Below are 24,870 nucleotides of genomic sequence, written 5' to 3'. Positions count from 1 at the left end.
CTATACACTTTGCCCTAGAGGAGTACAACTCTCTTGGTGGTTTGTAGATGGAGATGTGGTCTCTTATGAGCTGGAACCTGTCTCACTGATGGCTTTGAAAATTAAGACCCAGGCCTTAAACTGGCAGTGGAGGCAGATAAATACTCAGTTTAGTCTGCAACTTCAAGAACATGGAAAGCCATAAATGAGTGCTGAACATGCAGATGGCAATTTTAAATTATCCTCCAAATGTCCATTAGTCTTGTGCATGACCTCCCTTTCTTTGAGACCAGCTGTGCATTCTGTGGCTTTGTCTAAACTAGGATTTTAAATGTATGATGTTAAATAATGTGATATGTTTTAAAAGGCTAGCATAGACAAGACATGCTGTCTTTAACATGCGCTGTAGCATGTTAAAGTACACACTGTCTGATCTATACAGACTTTTAAAACTTGCTTCCCCTAAGGTGCTAACACCACACCTTTTAGTCTAGTCTAGAGAAGATCCATATGTAGCTGGGCTCCTTTTAACTTTAGACACTGAAGTAAAAGCCTTGGGGAAAAAAATCCACATTATCGCTTTTTTTTTTTTTTTTTTTAAATTAAAAGCTTCAGAAATGTCACCAAGCACTATAAACTGTGCTGCTGAGGAAAATGCAGCAACTGCTTTAAGTTTCATGATCAGTGCTTTTCAAGTGCTAGTTATAAAATAATTGCTCTCAATAATTCTCTCTTGCTCCAGCCAAATATCTGAAAGAGTCTTACAATCATCAGTAAACTTATATCTCAACATGTCTATGTGGTGGGTATTATTATAATGCCAAGAACAGTGAAACACAGCACCTGACTTGACTAAGCTCAAAACACGACCTGCATTGCAGCCAGAAGCCATGTCACTCGGCACCCAGTCTTGTGCTTTAAAAATTAAGAAATGCTTCCTCTGAAACCACCAGCGATTACTGAACTCAAAAAGGCAAAAATTATTAGTCTTTGACTTAAAGTGAAAGTCATTTAATGAAGAATGAAGTTTATTTTTTAGAAAAATTTATATTGTGCCACGTGTCATTTTTCAGGAAGAATTATATTTTTGTTTTATTCTGGTTATAACAACTTGACTTTTGTATTGTGTTCGAAGTCATTCACGAGCTCTTCAGTGAACTCTACACTGAATACACATAACATAACACAGACATAGCTAATAAAAACGTATTGCTTACTATTAAGGTCGGAGAGTGCTTTGTTCTTGGCAGTGTTATATTGGCTCACCAAGTAGTCAATTTGCTAAAAGTGTAAAAGAATATATTTTTAGTAAAGAAACAGTAACGACCCCATACATACATATTTAGCTGCAAAACTCCCAAACTGTTGAACTCTACCATTAATACTTCCAACAATGTACAGTACAATTCTCTGCAGTCGTGAGATGCTTAATTGGGAAGTCTCCTAGGGAGCAGATTTAAACCCCAATGATAATTAATAGCAGCAATTGCTGCTTCATGAGGATTCCGTCAAGTGATTTAGTATGACGAGGGTCTCGTGTATCTCTGTTTCATGCTAGTTCTATCTCTCTGGCCATCTAACAGTATTTAGTCCCTCCTTCACTGTGATACATGTAGAAAGTGTCTGAACTGCTTCACCACTTTTTATTCCTTTGTTTGCCCTTAACATGCTAGGCAGCTTGCAGACACTTCCATTGCTGGCCACAGGAAGGGAGGTGGCTTTCCTTTTCCAATTGCAGACTGTGCCCTTTACCAATTCCATGGGTCTGTCCAGTGACTGTTTGGGCTCCGCACTATCCCAGACAGCAGCATTATGATGACATGGTCTTTTGTTATTCAGTTTTTGTTTGGTTTGTATTTCTGTTTGGCTTGCATCTTCCAGTATTCAGTGTGGTGAATCCAACACAAGCAACAGTGATTAAATGGCCAAAACCAACATATGCAGCATATGAAACATTTTGTGCCTGACTGAGATTATGTTTTTGCCTCTCTTATCAATATACCATAGTTTTCTAGGCTCTGGAGTCTGCAGAAGAAACGAATTTAAACAGTTCTTAGCAGGACTGCTATGAATTCCCAAACAACATCACAAAACAAAGTGGGATTTAGAATGACTAGCAAAACAAGTATAGATATCCTAGGGAAATGGTGTATGAGTTGATGTCCTTAATAGACAGACTGTTAATTGCACTGAAGTGTGATGCTGATAATGCAAAAAACTTATATATTCTGCAAATCATCTATGACAACAGCTCTGAGCACTTGACATCTTCATCACATCCTCTATATATTATGCACCTAATGCTGATTGGACATGTTTAGTTAGTACTTCAGAAGTCTGTCTGCAGCTTACAATCTATCAGGTGGATTCTATACCAGTGTCAACAAAACTAAAGACCCTTCCTATTAGTCTCAAGAATTTCTGGGATTTGATTAGAGGCACACGAGTACATGATGTAAAGATGCCTTGCACAACAAAGCAACTTACTAAGAAGAGTCAAATATGATAGAATAGACTACAGATAACATTTAGTTAAATTATACAGAGAAAGAACTAATGAACCTAGGTAAGAACTGGAAAAACATACATAACTGAGGCTTTGAGGAGTTTCTGCAGTTTCCATGAGCGTTCGGCCTCTAATACTTATTTTAACTTAGTGCAAAAGTACTTTTAGGAGTCTTTAGCTTTTTAGATATTTCATATATACATCACAATAGCTGAAGGAAACATGACAGATTTTATATTCTGACATTTCCTACAATAAGCACCCAGCTGTGGCTGATGCAAAGGAGCGTGTGTGTGTGCGGGGTGGGGAGGGGTTGGGGTTGGAAGAATTCTTGGTATCACTGGGTCACAACCACCAATGTCAGGTTCACTTCAATGCCCTGAGCCAGCTCAAAATGATTGTAGATTTATGAAAAAACACTACACACTGCAAACCAAAGGTTCATTATGTGACCTCATCTTTCCTTCTCCACATCTACCCCAAAGGGCTCTGCCATGACATTCATTTACATACATTCCCTTTTGCCTCCAGCACATATAATATGCCCAGATGTAGAGAGAATTAAGGAAGTGGTGGATGGAGATTTCCCTTCAAAAAACAAAATACTCCAGCCCAGGCTGCAATGTTGGAAGAGACATCCTGAATTCCCAGACTCTCACATCATCATTACAAAGCCCTCAATCAAAAGAAAAGCAGTTCATACTCTATCATAGAGTGGGATTATTATGACCAAAGCAGAGGTGGTCACTGCGCCCACAGGTGTGACAATATTGTCTGAACTGACTCTGGCTCAGTAAGAAGTGGGATATTTGTTTGCTTTCCATGTGATTTTTAAACAATATGTTTTTTCAACTTGTAACAAATTAAACATCCAACAACACAGAAGGGAAAAGCTATCATATAAAGTTCTCTAACTGGAATTAATCTTTCATTGGAGAACGTCACAGAGAAGTATTTGCAGCACTCTTTGTAACGTAAAAGGAAGTGTGAAGCCATTAAGGACACTGTACTTCACATATGGTACGCCTCAATATATGCATTAAAAGCATAAAAGGTGTTCAACAAAAACAGAAAAGGCTACAGTTCACTCCAGAGGATATTGGCATAAAGAAAAGGGATTATGGCACTGTTGCCCATGCATACTTTTATAAGAATTGCTAAAAACAGGAGGTTATTTCCCTTTAAAAAATTACCTCTTTGGCAACACGCAGTGCAGCAAAAGAAAGAAGGCAAAGGAGTGTCACATTACTGCAGAGCCCCTTCTTTGTTCGAAGAATGCTGGTCCACAAGAATAACTGGTGGATATTTATTAACATATGAGAAGTCCTTTATCTTTTATTGTATTGTGTTATCTTTTATGCGATTGGCAACCAGCGCAACGGACTGGCATGCATAAAGAAAATACAGTTTGTTGCATGCATCACTAATACCAAATAGAAAGAAACACTACTTTCTAGAATACTTATCTTACATATACAACCACATATATAAAGAAAGCATCTCTTTACCCCTGGAGTGTCATTGAGGAAAATTCTCAGGTCTTTAAAATTACTGTGCACCAGGTTCTTTGCTCCCCGGACTTGACTTGTTAAGTGCTGGTTAGCAGCATAAGCACAAAGGACACCAATACTATAAACAGAAAGATAAGAGATACTACTTTACTACTGCAAATACACATTCTGCCAATTAAGAACAAAAAACCTAGCAAAGCAATCAACATTTATCTGGGTAATGGAGTCCCTGCAGACAAATTAATGTCTCCTTTTACTATAAATTTCATTTTTAACCACTAGGTGGCACTGGGGAATTAGCTATAAGATTTGATAGATCACTAATTTTCTACATTTAATAAAGAAATCACGTTAACTCAAAAGCCTTCAAAAGAAACACACAATAGCAAGACATTTTCAGCACTGCAGTTGTCAAAAATTTACAAAATGTACACAGGATATACTAATACTATACATACTTTGTTATTTAAAAAAACCACCATGATTTACGATGGCTAACATTCCTTTTCACAAGTAATCATTAGTTTGACACATCTACAAGAAAACAGTCGGTAAAATAACTTATTAAAAGGAATTATACATGAAACAAGTTTTTAAATTAGAATTACTTCCACTGCTAATTTTTTCACTATGGTCCCAATCCTTCAAACACTTTACATGGACTTAAAAACACAGTCTAATTAACTTCAATGGCTTAAAATTAAAGGATGCCCACAGAGTTGGCAGAACTTGGCCATAGGGAGAAATGAAAAATGGGAGGCAGATGGGAGTTTCAATCAGTGCATTTGGTGATTATATGCCCAGTTTGGCCATTATGATTGCACCATTCTATCTTCAACAGAAGATATCTGTATATACAGTAAAACACAGTAACTAAAAGCCCGTGACAAGCTTGAGAGTGTTATCATAGAATCATAGACTTTAAGGTCAGAAGGTACCATTATGATCATCTAGTCTGACCTCCTGCACAATGCAGGCCACAGAATCTCACCCACTCACTCCTGTAACAAACCTGTGTCAGACATTCTTCGTTCATTTTCCTTCCACATGGAACTACGTTTATCAGTTGCCAAAGTGAGACACTTTTTAAAAAAATCCTTGTAATTACTTAAACCCTATTCTGCTCCTTTTAAGTATAGATCTCTGCTATTGTAGACTAACAGCCACACTCTGAAGCTCAGGTGGGAATGCAACAGTGGAGTCAAGAGAGACCATCTTTATGGTAGGCAGAGAAGAAACCCACCTTTGCAGGTTAAAAATTAAAACCTTAAATTTCAGATGGACATCACCTGGTAGCAGATCAGACCATGGGTGCAACATGCCCCTCTATGGGGAATGTTGTTTAAGAAGGCAGGCAGTTACCTTCACTACCTGCAATTTCTGGATGGTCTTAAGGTATAACCTCATGCAGTTTGCCTTGCAGTAAATCAGTTTGAGGCTAGCAATATCAAAGGGAGCTGACAGATATAAAGAACACCACGTAATGGGATCATCATGCTAGAAGATCACTAACACAAATGATATTGGCTCTACAACTGGGGTCAAAGAGACCTGAGCACTTCATACTACTATTAATCATTTATTTTAAAGTAGTGCCTAGAAGCCAGCCATGTTGAAGGCTCTGTTGTGTGAGGTGCATGGTAAATAACCGTTCTGCCTCCAGAATTCATAATCTAGGGAACACATGATACAACAGGTGAAGGAGACAAGCATATCTGGTGGGGTGGAAGGGTAACAAACAAATGACATACACAATTCTTAGCAAATCAGGAGCACAACTTGCCATCTGATTAGCAATTATCATGTTGCAATTTTCTGTATTTGTTACATTTAGTTTGGTTTTGAGGAGAGACAGTATAGGACAGCAGGGGTTTTTTTTGTTTTTTTTTTTAAAATATAAAAAGACTTTTTCCCATGTATAAGGGGTGGCAAGGAACAAAGTAGGAAAGTTGCTTGTCAGACATGACAAATCAGATAATCAAGACAGGCATTGTTGCCAGAGTGAAGAGAGGAGCCAATCTTGCAAGAAAGGTAACAGAGCAGGGATATAGCGGGAAGGGCTCTGAAAGTAAGAAAAAGAAGCAATGGACAAGAATCTTAGCTGCATGAGCAGAGAGAAGAGGTCAGATTTTGGAGCTGTTTATTACTGTACCGCACGATGTAAATAGATACTCTAGATGCCGCTAGATTTGTACTATTAGAATTGCATCACTAACCTTCACCTCGCAGAAAGAAGGATTTGGGACAGGATGACAACTGGAGAATTGAGCATCAAGAAATAATTTCTTACTCAAAGGTTTAACAATTGCTTCCTTAAAAGATGCTAGTGTCCAGCCTTCTCATAGGGAGCCATTGATGGTAACTGAGGGCTGTCTACACGGAAAATTAAAAGGTATAATTGTAGCTTGGGTAGGCATAACCATGCTAGTTTTGACCTAATGAATGCTGGCGACAAGAGTAATGAAGATGTGGCAGCATGGGTTAGCAACAGTGGTACCAGCATTATCTTGCTTGTCTTTAGTAACTGAAAGGACATGGGTTCAATTCTCTTTGCGGCCCACCGCTCCCTGAAAATCCTTCCTAGTCACATCTGTCAACACTCAAGCAGAGACAAGTGTCTCCACCAAACCATCTAAAAAAACCCTAATAGATCTGATAAATATATTAAGCATCTTTAAAAAGTGACATTCAAAATAAGGCGGCTGCATTTCTGGCAAACGTATACATTGTTTCTTTCACATCTACAAGGAGAACAATGATTCTGAATATCATTTTCCCAGTGAAAGAAAACCGATTAGCTGCTTTCCTTTGACCAATTGAAAAAGAAAAATGTCTCATAACTGTCATTCAAATGTAAAGTACAGTATTAGTGTGTAACTCACATGACTAAGTTTACAATGACATCTTTGTTCTTTGAAGGGGTTGTTTTTATATCCTTAGTGTATTCTTCTCACAAAGGAAAGAGGTCAGCAATTGCAACCCAAACAAAAAAAAAAGATACTTTGTAAATTTGAATGTGATCTTTTTCTCTTTAGCTTTCTGAGAGGAGGGTGGGGGAGAGACGGGAACCTTTAAACAGACTATGCAGTCAAACAATTGCCTGTTCTAAACAGATACACAACACGAAAGGGAAAAACTCTACTTATTACCTAATGAGCTTTGAAAAATTACCAAATAAAAAGAAGAGAGAAAAGGAGAAGACATGACACAAGACCTGCCTTTCCCATAACAGACTGGAGTGGTGTATATCTGTTTAACTAGTGTCCCCGAAAGTCAGATATTTTGGTTTTAGTTTGAGAGATTTCATAAACAGATGCAAACACCATCAACCCAGCTGGGGATTGTTTTACTTGCAAAAGATTCAAGTCACAGAAAATTAATATTAAACAGATTTAAAGAAAAAGTACTAAGGAAAAAGTTCTCCTCCCCATTAATACAAAAATAAAATGTTGGATCAGAGTTTTCTTTATGAACCCATTTGTCAATTCTTCTGATTTATGTTGAATCCCAGATTCTGAACTATTTGCATTACCAATTACATGTAGGTAGATGTTCTTCCTTGATACATGAATAAAGCACTTGTCCACATAACAGATATAACCTATGTACTTTAGGATCTACATTTCTGAATAGGCACTTAATTAACCCCCGCCCCCAAAAGACACACAACACAAAAGGATCCTAAGTTGTATCCATCTCAATTCAATCTATATAAAATATGCTCAGATTCAAAGGTAAATCTGTGCTCATTAACAATAGCTCCTGCTCTATAACCAATATTCACACATTCAAACTCCCAGCTGCCAGCAATGTAACCAGAGACACAAGGAGGGTGAAGTAAAATCTTTTATTGGACCAACTTCTGTTGGTGAGAGAGAAGTTTTAGAGCCACACAGAGTTCTTCTTCAGGTCTGGGAAAGATACTTCTAGCATGACAACAAAATCCAAGGTGCAACAGATTGTTTAGCATAAATTAGTTAGCATAAACTGCAAGGGACCATTCATGGTAGAGTGGCTCGTTAACACCTCTGCAGTCATAGGACAAAGCGAGGAGGTTAGTGGGTTACAGATTGTTGGACTAAGGGCTTGGCTACACTTGCAAATTGCAGCGCTGGTGAGGGGGTTACAGCGCTGCAACTTAGCAGGTGTCTACACTTAAAAGCTCAGCCAGCGCTGCAACTCCCTGTTTGCAGCGCTGGCTGTACACCTGAGTCTGCTTCCGTGTGTACGAGACCAGCGCTGGTGATTGCAGCGCTGGTCATCAGGTGTGGACACTCACCAGCGTTTTTATTGGCCTCCAGGGTATTAGGACTTATCCCAGCATTCCTTTTCAGCCTCTCTGGTCATCGCTTCGCACTCCACTGCCCTGGGCTCAGAGCCTGGAGAGGAGGGTAGAATTGTAGAGGAACCCGAGAGGGAGGCTACTGGGTGTTTGGAGATTCCCAGGAGTCATGCAGGCAGGAGCATTTTCCAGCCAGGAAGAAGCTAGCCAGTCGCAGCTGCTGGGACTTGGTAGTGAGGAACCAGCAGAGGAGCCTGTTCCTGGTAAGAAGCTTTATTATAAGGTGCAAATGTTTGGAGCAGGGGGGCTATGGCTGCCTGCAAGCATGCCTAGATGTGGAATAGCCCATTGATTTCCCTGTAGCTGCTCTTTGCTTTCCACAAGTCACAGAAACCCATGGCTTCCAGAGTGAAGCAACCCCACCCCTTCCCAGGTGAGCTGCATGTGCAAGATGCACTGAGAGTAGCTGCTGTGGCAGATGTGGGTGTAGGGTTCAGTGTTATTTCCCTGTAGCTGCTCTTTGCTTTCCACAAGTCACAGAACCCCATGGCTTCCACAGTGAAACAACCCCCACTCCCACCCCTTCCCAGGTGAGCCTGTGGCAGCCCCCCCTTCCACTGTGAGCCGCGTGTGTGGAAACTCGCCATCTCTATCTGCAGCTCGGCCTCTCTGTGCTATGCTCAGAATGTGTAAATGATGCTACAAAAACTTATAAAACAATGCAGGCTCTGTATTAACAGTTTATCTCTCTGTTTTTTTAAGTGACCTTGAATACTGCTCCATCAGTGCAGACTTCTGAAAGACTGCAAAGCTTAAGAAAAAACCAAGGAAGACTAAGAAGAGATGGTGAAAGCAGTTATGATTGTATTCCACAGAAAATAAAAGTGCAAGACTGGAGGGATAAGGAAACCATGAAAAAGGAACAGGCTGCCAAGATAAAGGAGAAGGCTGCAAGAGAAAGGAATTGACTACCAGAGAAGCACAGATCAGCAGGGATGACTTAAAAAAAAGCCTCTCATTTCTTTCATGTATTTACTTTCCATAACTATATGAATAATAATTATATACATTGCTCATATATGCTGTTGATTGGTTATTAATGACTGCTGTTTCACATGTGTGGGTCCCCACACTCCCTGGGGTGTGCACATGTGTTGGTTCCAGCTGCTCCCTGCAGGGTTAATGCCCTGGAAACTGCAGGGCAGCAGTGGACATGGGGCTGGCTGAAGGCAGGGCAGGGGCTGACTGGAGTAGGGTCTGGCTGCAGGTAGGGTAAGGGATGTGGGGCTGGTTGGAGACAAGGGGTGTGGGGCGGGCTGGCTTCAGGCAGTGGGGTGCAGCAGGGGTTGACTGGAAACAGGCAGGGGTGCGGGCTGGCCAGAGTGTGCAGAGCTGGTGCGGCAGCAGTGTGTGTGGGGGGCTGGCTGGCTTTGGGCAGGGCTGCAGGGTGTGGTGGCAGGGTTGGCTGGAGACAGGACAGGGTGTTTGGCAGAGGTGGCTGCGGGCAGGGTGCAGAGCTGGCTGCGGGCCGGGGGGCCGGACGGTGTGGCAGGTCATGGGTGCAGCAGAGGCAGCTGGAACCCAGCCCTTTAAGTAGCCCCCAAACCCCCTTCTACTCGGAGACCTCTTAAATAGCCGCGGGAGCGCTGGGGAATGCAAGAGGGAGACGGGGCTCCGGCGGCTATTTGAAGGACTGGGGTGGCAGAGGCAGCTGGAGCCCCAGGACTTTTAAATACCCCCTCACTGCCCCGGGCTCAGGGGGCTATTTAAAGGGCCCAGAGCTCCAGCCGGGTCGCGGGCGTTGCCGCCGCTCTGACCGAGCTCCAGATGGAGAGCGGGCCTTGCCGCGCTCTAGCCGGAGCGCGGCAAGCTCCGCGACTCCCTCTCCCGGCTGGAGCCCCGGTCAGAGCGCGGCAAGCTCCGCGACTCCGTCTCCCGGCTGGAGCCCCGGTCAGAGCGCGGCAAGCTCCGCGGACTCCGCTCTCCCGGCTGGAGCCCCGGTCAGAGCGCGGCAAGCTCCGCGACTCCGCTCTCCCGCTGGAGCCCGGTCAGAGCGCGGCAAGCTCCGCGACTCCGCTCTCCGGCTGGAGCCCCGGTCAGAGCGCGGCAAGCTCCGCACTCCGCTCTCCCGGCTGGAGCCCCGGTCAGAGCGCGGCAAGCTCCGCGACTCCGCTCTCCGGCTGGAGCCCCGGTCAGAGCGCGGCAAGCTCCGCGACTCCGCTCTCCCGGCTGGAGCCCCGGTCAGAGCGCGGCAAGCTCCGCGACTCCGCTCTCCCGGCTGGAGCCCCGGTCAGAGCGCGGCAAGCTCCGCGACTCCGCTCTCCTGGCCAGAGCGCGACAAAGCCCCGCCGCCCCGCTCTCATGGCTGGAGCCCCGGCCGGAGCGCCGCAAGCCCCGCAGCCCGGCTGGAGCTCTAGCTGGGAGAGCGGGGCCATGCCATGCTCCGCCGGCGCTTCACTCAAAGGAGCGGGACCATGGAGCAGACCGCAGCTGGGGACAGGAAGTTAAAAAAAAAAAAAAAAAAAATTAAAAAGGTGCCTAAGGTGCGGGGCCCTCTTAGGTGGGGTCCGATTCCCTGGCAGCACGGTCGTTTGGAACAGGAAGCGGAATGACCCGCACCCTTCCGTCCCCTTCCCACAACCCACAGCGACAAAATGGGACGAGGTGCTCTGTGGGATAGCTGCCCACAATGCACCACTCACAACAGCGCTGCAACTGGTGCAAGTGTGGACACACTGCAGCGCTGGTCGCTGTCAGTGTGGACACACTGCAGCGCTGGCCGTACACAGCTGTACGAGCACAGCTGTAACTGCCAGCGCTGCAAAACTGTAAGTGTAGACAAAGCCTATGCCATAAAATCCCATCTCTCTGCTCAGTCCATGAGTTTTAGTTTCTAGTAGAGTAATGCATTCAAGCTCCCAGGCTCGTCTTTTGAAAGTGTTGTGCATGTTTCCTTAGAGTGAGAACTAACAGGTCAGACAGAGTTATCGCTTTATGAAAAGTGGTCACCCAAAGGTGACAGGGTGTTTGCGTCTCATCATTTTCCTATGACAGTTCATTTGAGAGCACAGTGATTGTCTGGATTCACCTACATAGTTGTTAGTGGGGCATTTAGTACACTGGACAAAATATACCACGTTGTGATAGGAATGTATAGGATCCATGGATTTTGAAAGGTGTTGTGTGAACACCACCTCACAACAGAAATGTAGCTGGACATACTTCTGGCTTTAGAACATTTTCTCCCCCGTTTTCAATCAAATACAAAATATTTCATTTGTTTGAGAAAATGCAATATGTCTACAAGAAGAGACTAGTCTGAAGCTTACTAAGCTGAATTAAGGCACATTTATGGACAAAAAGAACTGCAGAGCCACTTGCATCTCGTGGAGCAAAGTACTTGTAAAGTGTGGTATACTGTTAGAAAAATGATCTGTAGAACTGTTTTTTAAAATTTTGCACTTCTTTGCTTTCCATGAATCTTTCCACTCAACTCTAATTAGTTTACTAAAACAAGGTTTTAATACTCTCACCATTGTTGCATATCAATGGAAAAGCAGAGAGAGTTTTCACTCATGGGGAACACTGCCAATCAATTTCTGATTTTAGAATCTTTATCAGTAGTGATTATATATGAGTCTGGAATATTCATATGCCAGCATGAGCTTACATGCTGCATTTAGAAAATTCTTGTTTTGATTTAAAAAAATTTGAGGGACAAACACACACAATCACTTCTGATCACCACTTGACTATTATCAAAATGTGCTAATGCATCCTAACATCTCTTCTCAATGGGATGGCATCTGAGCGCAAGACAGATAATCTTTTGTTCATGAATTTAGCAACTTTAAATGGCCATTTGGATAATTTGATTTAAAAGCAAGAAGTGATCTCCCTAGAAAAAGTCTCATATACCAAATTTCATCATAACGATGTTTTACACCATAAACCTCTCAAAAAGTGGGTTCATTTATTAACATGACATTAACCATATTAGCACTACTGTAATGCCTTTGTAAAATATCTTTTGAGTAAAAGTGAATATATTATTTTCAGCCTAATAAAATCATTTCAGCTTCTACAAATGATAAACTAGACTTAATATTCCTTGTTGTACAGTAATGCAGTATTAGTATTGGGCAAAATGAGCATTGTGCAATTTATTATACTTGCCTGATAATTAAAGAAGCAACAAAAAGAAACGCTGCAAAGCAGCCTCTCCGACAGTCAGCATTTTTCTTCTGTCGTTGGTGCATTTCCCCACCACAGTTGTCACAGCAACGACACATACAGAAGCACAGTCCCACAAGAGGCAGTAACAGAACAAATAGCAATCCCAAAGCAGCAGACACTATAAAGCCGATCTCATAGTAGATTGCCTGCAATTGAGACAAAAATAACTGTAACGGCAGATATTATATAGTTGTTGAGATTCATATACAGCCACTGCTTAAAAATGAAATTAAAGCTACAAGTTACTGTAGTCTTTGGAATCAATGTTTTCTAAGTCATCAATACATATCTAACGACATTTCTATCTCAAGCAGATAAAAACATGGTAAATGTGGACAACTAACCTATCAAGAAGTGGTTTAAGCAGCATATTTAACAAGTAAACATGTTCATGATATTGATGCAACTTGTATTATAATGTATTAAAAACGGGTACATTTGATTAGCAGGCTCACAGTTTGATCTCATTCTCATAGCTGTTCCAAAAAACTATTGGAGAATATCAGCAACCCTAAGTACACCAACATACTGTACTGTGGTAGGAAATTATGTGTTTTTGTTCTTTAAAAAAAAACAAAAACAGATTTCTGTTATGAGTAGGAGGCCTGATTATGAAAACTGAAGAGAAATATTAAATGATGAAGGACTGTACCCTCTTCTAAACAAAATGTAAAAATAGCTGAGACAAAAAACATCAAGGGATGGATTTTAAGCTCTGTAGGGCAGAGACTCTTGATCTGTGTGTCATGTACATTGCTATGCTCAGTTGGCAACAAAAAAACAGTAATTAAAGGAGAGATTTTTCAAAGGTGCAAAAGGCAGCTGGGAACCCAACTCCTTTTTAATCAGTGAGATGGATGCTTAACTGTCCTTGGTGCCTTTGCAAACCTCCTGATAAGGGTATGTCTACAAAGCAAAGAAAAATCTGCAACTGGCCCACACCAGCCAACTTGGAGTCCAGGGCTGTACCATTGTTGTGCAGACTATAGGTCTCAGGGTGGAGCCCAACTCTGGGACCTTCCCAGGGAAGCTAGCCACAGGCTTTTCTACGTTGTGTAGACATACCCTAAACAGTGGTTCTCAACATTTTTGGCCTCAGGATCCACTTGTAAATGTTTATGGCCTGTCACAACCCAGTAAATAGTTTGGGGGTGAAAGTCCTGGGATGGTTTTGGTTGAGTATTGCCTCATGGGCTTTTGGGTCCTGCCCGGCACTCACCTCAGTGGTAGCTCCTGTGCTGTGGGGCTAGCCGGGCTTGGCTCTCTATTTTGGGCGTTGTAACCTCCAGGGTTGCAGCGCTGCTTAGTTTTGGCCCCCAACCCCCTGGCTGGACCAAATTTGTTTAAGTGGAGTTGTGACGTGGCTCATGGAGTTGCAGTGCCACTCACTCAGATTTAGCCTACCCAGACTCCTATTATCATGACAGCTGGACCAAACCTGAGTGGTGCTGGGACTCCAGAGTTTGCAGTGCCTGAAGCAGGGAGGCAAGCCCAGCCAGCCCTGTGACACAGGAGCCACAGGAACTGCCACATAACCTTTAAAACATTCTGGCAACCCGAAATTGGGTCCTGACCCATGGGCTGAGAAGCCCTCTCCTAAAAGGCTATTAAAGTCACTTGGAAAAGTCTGTGTTAACTTTAAGTGTACTAGAAAATTATTACACTTACTACTATGGCTCATCCTCTCTCTCTTGTATACAATCTGTAAGCAGCAGTATCAAGATGGAATGTGTGTTGTATTTTCACCGAATACAAGTTACAAGTCATAATTTCTCACTAGCTATCCATCATCATACTTCAATTCTAGACATACTGAATCTTCCTCCAACCCCACCAGTCCTTGGGGGGAAAAAAATTGCTACACGTGCAGTGTCAATAGTAACCCATTATCATTAACATGGTTGCAATCTCTGACCTAACTGCCAATCCTAGAATAAATAGGAGACTAGTGATGGTTTAGAACTGTTACTCTTGCTTTCTGAATAAGAATAACTAATATTTTGGAAGATAATTTTGGTTGGATTTTACAAGTCAAATACTTAGCCAAAATTTGTTAAAAAGAAAATCAGAAAAGATTACAAAGTAACTAAAAATGAACAGAAATATGTTTTAGTAGGTTATCTGAACGATCTGGAACATAACCAGATCAAAAGTGGTTTAAATGAAAAATACCAAAACCTCCATTTAGAATGACATGGAAAATAGTAACGCATGTTTTGACAGGAGTAGTGAACATAATCCCTGTTGCTTTTTTTTTTCTTTCCCAAAACTAAGACACAGAGCACATCTACCAGATACAATAGAAGGCATTATTACCTGAAGAGTCAGGACAACATTTTCTGGCTGTGGAAGTCAAAGCAGATGGAGAATGTGTATAATGCACAGGCAGCATGCACAAAAACAAGTCATGTGAGTAATGAATAATTAACTGTAACTGAAACAATTAAATACCCAAAATAAAAAAATAAAAGCAATTGAACTAAAAAAATTGCATAGAAGCAGTAAATAATTAGCCAAATTAATTATTTAAAGAACATATATTATGTAGTAGAGGATTTCTGATTGCCTTCGTAAATTAAAAGATTCAGGATCTCTTCATCCACCATAAATAGCTCTCAGTCTTAAAATAAAAACAGACCAGTTATTTTTGTATGGACCGTCAGTTATATTTCCCAAGACATTTCAGGAAGAGGAGGATCAGATATTGTATTAGTGTGAGATTTCTCAAAGAATTCGAGCTGTCAAAGCTGTTCCACTATATTTTTGCTTTTTGAAGTTACGAATTGCTTTGGCATTAGGAGAAGCAGTTACAGTAGCAGTTTCCGTGCCTTGGCACATTGTACAGAAAGTTCATGTGCACTTGAAAAGTCTATAGGAAACTTAAAACCTACAAGAGTGGAAATGGGTAAAGGGGTGAGGAGACAGAAGGGAGAAATCTAATTTAACAGGTTCATAAGCGTTTCTGCTACCCCATTTGCCTTTTGAGAAAACGGGGGAAAAAATTCAGTCCAAGGAGTTTAAGAAGCTACTCTCTTCCCTCTTGTTTTCAGATCTTATGCACAGATTAAACAACAAATTTCTTAATATTTAATAGTTTTTCTGCATCTTCATATGGCAATTCATACCTGACAGGGGTTTCCTCTTTTCCTCATAAGTTAGAAAATAAGAGCAACCTCTCAGTTGTGAGTTGCTATATTGAAAGTGCAGGCGTCACTGAAAAGAAAACAATTCCAAACCATCCAAAGACTTGAAAAATTCCTGACACTATACTTAAACATTTTTGCATCAGAAATGTCAATTTACCAAAACAAACTTTATAGAGCTGTCCAGATTTGATGGGAGGCTTCTCAGATTGAGACACACACCTACCCCAGAATAAGCAAGAGATGAGTGTTCAGGACGCACTCCCGGAGATGTGGGAGACCCAAGTTCAAGCCCCTACTAGGGTTATCAATTAACCGCAGTTAATACAAGCGATTAACTCAAAACCAGCAATCACGATTACAAAAATTTATCATGATTAATTGCTGTTTTAATCGCACTGTTAAATAGAATACCAATTGAAATTTATTAAATATTTTTGGATGTTTTTCTATATTTTAAAATATATTTCAATTACAATGCAGACATATTTTGATTACAAATATTTGCACTGTAAAAATGATAAACGAAAAATAGTATTTTTCAATTCACCTCATACAAGTACTGTAGTGTAATCTATTACGAAAGTGCAATTTACAAATATATATATTTTTTGTTACATAACTGCACTCAAAAACAAAATGCACAACTTTAGAGCCTACAAGTCTACTCAGTCCTACTTCTTGTTCAGTGAATCATTAAGACAAGCACTTTAGTATACGTGCCAGATACGCTAAACATTCATATGCCCCTTCATGCTTCAGCCACCATTCCAGAGGACATACTTCTATGCTGATGACGCACGTTAAAAAAATAATGAATTACATTTGTGACTGAATTCCTAGGGGCAGAATTTACGCAGCACATGTTCTTTGTTTTGAGAATACTTTCACTGCAGATTTGACAAAACGCAAAAGGTACCAAGGGTTAAGAAACTGAAGTACCTTTCAAAATCTGAGGGAGACAGGGTGTGGAGCATGCTTTCAGAAGTCTTCAAAAGAGCAACACTCTGATGCAGAAACTACAGAACCCAAAGCACCAAAAAAGAAAATCAACCTTCTGCTGGTGGCATCTGACTCAGAGGATGAAAATGAACATGTACTGCTTTAGACTGTTATCAAGAAGAACCCATCATCAGCATGGACTCATGTCCTCCAGACTGGAAGCATGAAAGGACATATGAATCTTTAGCGCATCTGGCATGTAAATATCTTGCGAAGCTGGTTATAACAGTACCACGTGAATGCCTGTTCTTACTTGCAGGTGACATTGTAAACAAGAAGCAGGCAGCATTATCTCCTGCAAATGTAAACAGATTTATTTGTCTTAGTGATTGGGTGACCAAGAAGTAGGACTGAGTGGACCTTGTAGACTCTGAAGTTTTACATTGTTTTGTTTCTGAGTGCAGTTATTTTTTGTACATAATTCTACTTTTTTAAGTTCAACTTTCATGATAAAGAGATTGCACTACAGTACTTGTATTTGGTGAATTGAAAAATACTATTTCTTTTTTTTATACAGTGCAAATATTTGTAATAAAAATAAGTGAGCACGGTATACTTTGTATTCTATTTTGTAATTGAAATCAATATATTTGAAAATGTAGAAAACATTGAAAATATTTAAATGGTATTCTATTATTGTTTAACAGAGCAATTAATCACAAAAGTAACTTGCTTGGCTGTCCTAGTCCCTACCCTGTCATTCTCCCACATCCCACCCGAATGCCCTGACCACTAAGTTATATTGGCCATTCGAAGGAGGGTCTCTCTCTGGTTTTCATGAAAAAATTGCAAAGGTCTGTTTCATCCCATTGTGGAACACGAAAATTTTCAAAATCTCCAAGTTTTGTGGGATGGGAAACCTGTTTGTTTTCCAGCTCCAATTAAGATGCCTATCTACCCAAACTGAGAGATATGGATATTTATTATATGTACCTCCATAAACTCCATTAAACACTTATTGGAAATGTCATCAAATTTAGCTACAATTTATCTAAAAGTGGTAATTTACAGGATATATTTTTCATAAAAAAAAAATTTTAGTCTTCGTTGTAAATGGGTACCAAAAATTGATTTGGAAAATAAAAGGTAAGTTCATCTGTCTCACAAAAGAACCCTAAAATCATGGCAGCATGATCAGTTGGGTATCTGTGGGGACATAATCGCGGTTCCAATCAATTTTTGGTTTATCCTGGCAGAAGGTGATTTATATTCTAACATACCTGAGATGATAGTTGTCCTAGCACCCTCTGTGGCTAAGACAATAGTTTAGTTTAAAAATGAGCTTATTAGGAGGGCTTACTACACAGGATTACAGCTGACAGTAGTTTCAAGTTTCCTGTGAATTCTATCCCAGTTCCTAGCAGCAGGGAATGACCTATGGATGTCACCAAAGATCTAGAGGTCTTGTTCAAAGGGTCAGTCAGTCCATAAAATTCAACCTCTAAGTTTTCTTATATGTATGCAAGGTGTTCTGTTTGGCCCTGCAGCCTCTAACGCATCACCACCACAAATCCCTTCAAAAGAACTTGTGAGATCGGGAGGAACTTGGTACAGCTTTAGAACAAGTTCCAAGCATCTGGATACCAGGCAAAGGATATCAGGCTAGAAAGGTTTCCCAGAAAGGCCTCAAGTCAGTGGGCACAAGTCTAGGGACCAGATTTGTCTTCCTGAGTGCACACAATACTATCCACAGCATGCTCCAGTAACCTTTAACCTAGTAGATGGTACAAAGTATCATGTCACCAATCTGGGCCCAGTTAAGGTCCTTACTAGGGGAATTCAGCCCACCACAGTGCTTGAGTATGGCTCGAGGAAATGAACTAGTAGCACATCCAAATTAGGTTGTATTCCTTGTTGCTGGATATCTTGAGAATGTACACTATTCTAGGGTAACCATGCCATAGGGAGAAGGTAGGGAAAACACATTTCTGTAATCACTTTAAACTAAAAAATATTTTATCAGTAAATGTGGAAACTCGGCTGTCTGGAGGTAGTACATGGAACCAGCCTTTTTCTTAACACAAAGCCAGAGCTTAGTTTCTGTGAGACAGATACAGTCACATTTTTATAGCTGGAGTGCTAGAGAAAACTGCTGCTAAGACTACCTGAGTAATTCCATTTTAAAACCTATTTTCAGTCAGTTTTTGGACCTCCCATGACATCAAAAAAATAACACACATAGAAAGAAACAAATATATACTTTACAATAAATATTTACATGTAATCATTGTGCATGTTAAAAATAAGCATTATTATAGGGTTAAAAAGTTTCTGGTATCTGAAGACCAGCAGGAACTCCTTGTTCATAACTAGTAAAAAACTGCCCTTTTTGTTTCTAAACATTCTGGCTTCAAATGTATCGAATCTTTTGTGCAAAACTAATATTTCATGAACACTTTGTTACAAAAATTTTCTTAGTATTTTTCAAAAAAGATTTTTACATGGTATTTTATTTGAAACCATGAAAATAGTTATTGTCAGATGTCAATAATATATCCAATTGTTAGTTTCAATTATTCTTCTCAATTTATGGAAGAGTCTTCATGTTTCAACTAAATTATGAATCCATGCACTTCCATTACTATGTATAGACAAATTACCTTTTGATAATCACCCTGCACATTTCCAAACTTCTGCTGTGTTAGCTTTTTGATGAGATCTGAAAATAAGCAAGAACATTTCAGAGTTTTAGATAACATGAACTAGAAAATGTTAATAAATTAAGTTACGTAGGATGAAATTGGGAATGGAAATCAAAGTTGACAGACAAATATACCCAAGTTTCTATAACTATGTAAAATGCTACATTTTAAAACCCACCTGTACATTTTATGAGAATGTTGAATGATAACGAGGTCAGTGAGGTCATACTGACAAGCAGTCAAGTTATTTTTATTGAGGTGATCTTATGTGCCACAGAGACCAGTGAAATGATAAATCCGATACTAGGTTACCTACTACCTAGGCATATCAATTTGGGTGATTTTAATGCATCTTGTTTGTGCCAGGTCAATCATATTTTTGTTGGAAAACCATCTACTCAGCAATTAAGTTTTTTATCATAGCGATCCTCTAAAGTACATATACATACACGTACCCCATGGAACTGTATAACTGGTGCTCAAATATTCTGATGTGGATATTCAATGTAGCTTTTTAAGGCGCGGGACGAAGTAAGGGTGTGGCATGGGCAGGGAATCACTGTACTTGCAAACCAGAGGGAAGAAGGCACTCAGATCTCCAATACTGCCCCCAATTTTCCACATCTCAGCTCCAGGTGGGACACTGTTTGCCTAACGGACTCCGGAGCTTTCCCAGCCCTTGTAGTCAAAGGCAATTCTCAAGCACACCTACTTAGTAATACTTACTTACTATCTGTATTACCAGTGTCCATGTTGTGCTAGACCAATAACTCAGCTCAGTGTGTTAATTTCTAATTGGATTTAAAACTTACCCAACATAAAGCAACAGCCAAAAAAATGGAAGAGAAGTTTACCACAATATACTGTAATGGAATGTACGGTGACAGTTTAATTTTAAGTTAATATTCTGTAAAATACGAGTTCACTTGTAAGCTCTTAAGGACAGGGACCCTTGTCTGTTACACGTTCAAACAGGTCCCACCATGCTGATGCTTCTAGGCACTATTGCAATCCAAACAATATTTTAGAGTTACATCAACAAATGTTGGTTTTTTTCCAATTAAAAACAAGTTAAGACAGCCCAGGATATTAACTATGTCTGGGATATAAAACCTTTCAACCCTACACTATCAAGACCAGATGGCAGTGGCTGATTGTAGTTTATTGATGGCTATTTAATAGCCCATGTGAAATACAGGAGAGGGAGTCAATCCAATTCCTAGTGAACATGTGGCAGTGTATTGATTTTGACACATTTGGAACGCTAAGGTCTCTTGGAAACTCATATTCTCACCCTCATAGTTGGTCCCTCCAGGTCAGAGATGTGATATCACTGGCGGACAGATAAAAGAAAGCTTGCCGTGTGTTACCTATTGCATTGTATTATCTATGGCTCTATTCTGTAGCTCAAGGAGGATTAAGAGTTTGAGGACTGAAGTCCCCAGAACTCTTAATCCAGCACTTTTCAAAAACAAAAATTCACTAAAAATTTTTTAGAGGTCATATGACGTGCTCAATGGAGTTAGCAGGAGTATTTGTGGCTCCCAATTCCCCTCCAGTTTTTACAGCAAAAATCCTGGGGGGCGGGAAGTGGGAGGATAAAAACCCCAATCATTCACTGACTCCCCAAAATAAGAACATCTAAAGGCAGAGAAATATGTACCTGCCTGATTTATGGGGAAAAATGAAACGAATGTTACTCAGAAAACTGCTTTAAAGCAAAGAAAGTAGGTGAGGTAACACAGTATCTTCTATTGGACCAGTTTCTGTTGGTGAAAGACACAAGGTTTTGAGCTAGGAACAGCTCTTCAACAACTGAAGAAGAGCTGTTCGTAGTTCAAAACCTTGTCTCTCTCATCAACAGAAGTTGGTCCAACATAAGATATTACCTCAGCCATCTCGTCTTGCTAATATCCCAGGACCAAACAGCTATAATAGCACTGCAAACATCAAAGGAAAGAAGCAACCATGCAATGAACAAGGCAGCAGTGGCTGTTTCTAGCACACCAAGGTAGATGTACCAAGTGAGGAAAATGCACCTATCAAGATTGGGGTGGAGCGGGGAGAGAAGGGGAATCACTGATAACTCATCCGGTCATAGAAACTACAGAGTAAAGTGGAAATGCAGGATAGCAAAGGCCATATAAGAACATGGAGAGATTGGTAGCAATAGATAACCAAGGAGTTTGTACTGCAAATCATCATCATTTGGGGAAGACTAAAAAATGCTGGAAAAATGTAGGCAAATGCCTCAGGAACAGAGGTACATATAAAAACTTCCTGGAAGTTAAAGAATCCTAATCAAGGCAAATATTTTGAAACATGGCTTTAAACATTTACATGTTAGCAGACCTCTGACTGAAAGGACACATAGAATTGCAGGGGCGATAAGCAACACACCGAAAGCTATAGTTGTGAGATTACAAACATACTGGGATCAACAAGAAGTCCTTACTGCATCAAAATCAGTAACTGAGGCCAAGGACTGTAGGCAGAGAATTTATATTTCCCAAGATTCTTCAGCTGCAATACAGAAACACAAAAGCAGAATAGAACCCATTGATGCAACATCTCCACACCAGACAAATTCAATGAACTGACTAAGCCAAACACAACGCAGATTTTCTACAAATACACTACACACCTTTCCCACATCAACAGAAACAGTGAATTTTGTCAAAAAACTTCCATATCTAAAATAAACTAAGGACCTATCTGGTGCAAAGAAGTGTAATTAAGTTCCTTATTTCTTTATGTCTTTACTAATAACCAGCAATGGTTTTAAAATTACTGTAAATTGGTATAGTTCTACTGAACTAAATGAAGCTGTGCCAATTTACACTGAGTAGCTGGTCCTTTATTTGTCATTTATTTACAGGCTCAGCCTTGGACCATCCACTTATACAAGGTACCATCAAGATCTCGCGCAAGATTAGAAAAGTTATCTGAATACAATACAAAAGCTTCTTGAGAATAACCAATAATGGGAAATCAGCTTTTCACAAGGACTAACTGATTTATATTCTGAACATGGGGAAGTACGGGCCTAGAAAGGATATTGGAATCTGCAAGAATGGCACAAATAGCAGGATTCCCATACTTGCAACAAAACAAGTTTCAAGCAAGCAATGGCTGTGCTACCTGCAGCTGAGAAGCTGCATTTTAAAATAAATGCATGTTGAAATTAAAAGGCTGCTGGTACTGTATCCTACTGAACAGTGACACCCCCCAGGCTAATGCTGTTACATTAGCAGCTAATAAAATACTAGTGGGACCGAACTTAAGGGAATTTCATAGTAGAGCTGGTCAAAAATTTCCCAATGGAACAGTCTTCCATTGGAAAATGCTGAATCAACTCTAAAAATTTTGATAAAAAATGGAAGCCCTTTTTTGATATTTATATTACATAACAGTACCCAATATAAAAGTGAAAACAATCTAAACAGAAGTTGATACGGTCATTTTAATATTTCTGAAACAAAATGTTTCAGAATTTAAGTTTTGTCGGAAATTTTAAATTTTTGTTCCAATTGGGGATGATAGGAGATTTTGAAACACTGGAATTTCCTGTGAAATGGAAATTAAGTTTCACAACCAGTGTAACTTTGTAGGCACCTTTGCCTTTTGGAATTAAGAATTAAACAGAAGTTGGCCAAATGCCATATATTTAAAGAAACAAATAAGAAAACAGAGAAGAGTCAACTAACTTATTTCTTATTGTAATGACCTTGACAAGGCTTTGAAATGTGGTTCTGAATCACAGAAGTTTTACTCAGACACTATTAGAGCTGTCAGTCAAGACTGATGGAACTGATTAGGAAATACTATGAAAAATTGATGGAGAGAGTAGTTTTTCAAACTGTGTGAATTACTGCATACACTTTGAAGCAGGCCCAACAGAAACAAAACTATCTTTAACATCATGATTATCAAGATTAATACGTATTATTTAGCAAGTAGTCATATATTATGTCCCTTTAATTAATTAGACAAAGTAGGCATTAAATACTGTATGAAGTTCAGATTTCACTCCATGTGTTGAGCTATTCACCAAATAATGTGAACACTTCCTTACTACTACTTCTTTTCTCTATTTTTAGAAAGCCCGTCATCTCTGCATTCACTCTTGGTAAGGTTTCCAGATGTGCCACAGACTACTAATCCTCTCTGACCAGGCGTCAGTCATTGATGCAAACAGTTATATTCTCTGTGATTTAACTTAATATTTTAGAAGTTCTTTGGTATCGACTGTAGTAACATCAGTCATAATGAACTCATTTGATATTAAATGTGGAAGTCATTAAACATTAAATGTGCATTCAGGAGCAATAGCATCACTGTTGTCAAAAACTTACAACACAAGTCATATTCCTACCAGGTGACAAATCCTCTCTCTACAGTTTACACTGCTCTGTAGAAGTCTATAAAACCAAAGGATTCCGCAATTTTAACATATTTATCGAGTCCAATTCTTATTTCCACAATAAAACCAACAGGAAGGCATCGTGAAAAGCATGATGACCTCTATTTACAAATTAACTGGATTAGTTTTTAAGTCGGTGACTGAGCAGATGTATGCATTGTTTCATATGACCAGTAATCCAAGGCTTTAACATAAAACACATTTTGTCACTGAGGTTAAAGAGCTTTGCTTTATAAGGTTCACTTACAATACTAATTACGTTAACACTTGACTCAGTCTCTTTCCTGCTTTCCACGCACATGCAAGATGCCATCTGCTCTAACAGACTGACCTATTGACTTATTACACCACCATCTTACTGATACTAGTACCCTCTTGCAGAGCTTCATATAAATACTCCTTTCCATGTGGTGTGAGTGTTGTGTAGATGTTTCTAGATACATCTGTTCAATGTTGTAATACTCAGAACCCATAAAGTTTGTTTCTTGGCACTATTCAATGGAAAGTGATGGCAAAAGACAATAGAGACTTAATGAGCTGTCTGGATATTAACAAAAATACAACAAACTGAAACACAATTCTCACTGGCAGGGAAGCTTTATAGGACCAGATGACAGAAAAACAAACGAACAAACAAACAAAAGAGTTGAGACAATACAATTGATAGGGGGTCTATTTAAATGGCAGAGAAATCACTTTTTTCGCCACTTGGTCACAGCATAAATAATTTCATGGATGTGAAATCTGCTATTTATGCTGTGACCAACAAAAAAAAGTGTGTGATTTCTCCACAGTCTCTCTCAAACTAGGGTCCCATGGCCCAAGGGCGGGGGGGGGGGCAGTCACGGTATTGCCACGCTAACTTCTCTGCAGCTGCTGGTGGCACTGCCTGAACTTGCCCAGATGCCCAGCTCAAAAGGTAGTGCTGCCACCAGCAGCAGCAGCCCAGAACTAAGGGTGGCAATACTACAGCAGAAAAGTAAGGGTATGTCTACACTACGGGATTATTCCGATTTTACATAAACCAGTTTTGTAAAACAGATTGTATGAAGTCGAGTGCACGCGGCCACACTAAGCACATTAATTCGGTGGTGTGTGTCCATGGTCCGAGGCTAGCGTCAATTTCTGGAGCGTTGCACTGTGGGT

General features: G+C 40.2%; 1 protein-coding gene across 7 annotated transcripts in view; it reads right to left on the bottom strand.

Annotated features, from left to right (window-relative positions):
- Window positions 1–24,870, bottom strand: part of PROM1 (prominin 1) — an 86,086-nt gene that overhangs the window by 36,122 nt on the left and 25,094 nt on the right. For 6 of the 7 annotated variants that reach the window (XM_075066559.1, XM_075066564.1, XM_075066561.1 and 3 more), the window contains exons 3-6: window positions 19,260–19,318; window positions 12,455–12,660; window positions 3,994–4,114; window positions 1,197–1,260 (exon numbers count right to left, since the gene is read on the bottom strand). In XM_075066559.1, the coding sequence (XP_074922660.1) occupies window positions 1,197–1,260; window positions 3,994–4,114; window positions 12,455–12,660; window positions 19,260–19,318 (450 nt within the window). Of the gene's footprint in view, window positions 1–1,196; window positions 1,261–3,993; window positions 4,115–12,454; window positions 12,661–14,830; window positions 14,858–19,259; window positions 19,319–24,870 lie in introns of all 7 variants that reach the window. The other variant, XM_075066565.1, reaches the window with a different exon arrangement.

Source organism: Chelonoidis abingdonii, chromosome 5 (genome assembly GCF_003597395.2).
Source record: "Chelonoidis abingdonii isolate Lonesome George chromosome 5, CheloAbing_2.0, whole genome shotgun sequence".
Classification (NCBI taxonomy): Eukaryota; Metazoa; Chordata; order Testudines; family Testudinidae; genus Chelonoidis; species Chelonoidis abingdonii.
This window is presented reverse-complemented; position numbering and strand designations above follow the sequence as displayed.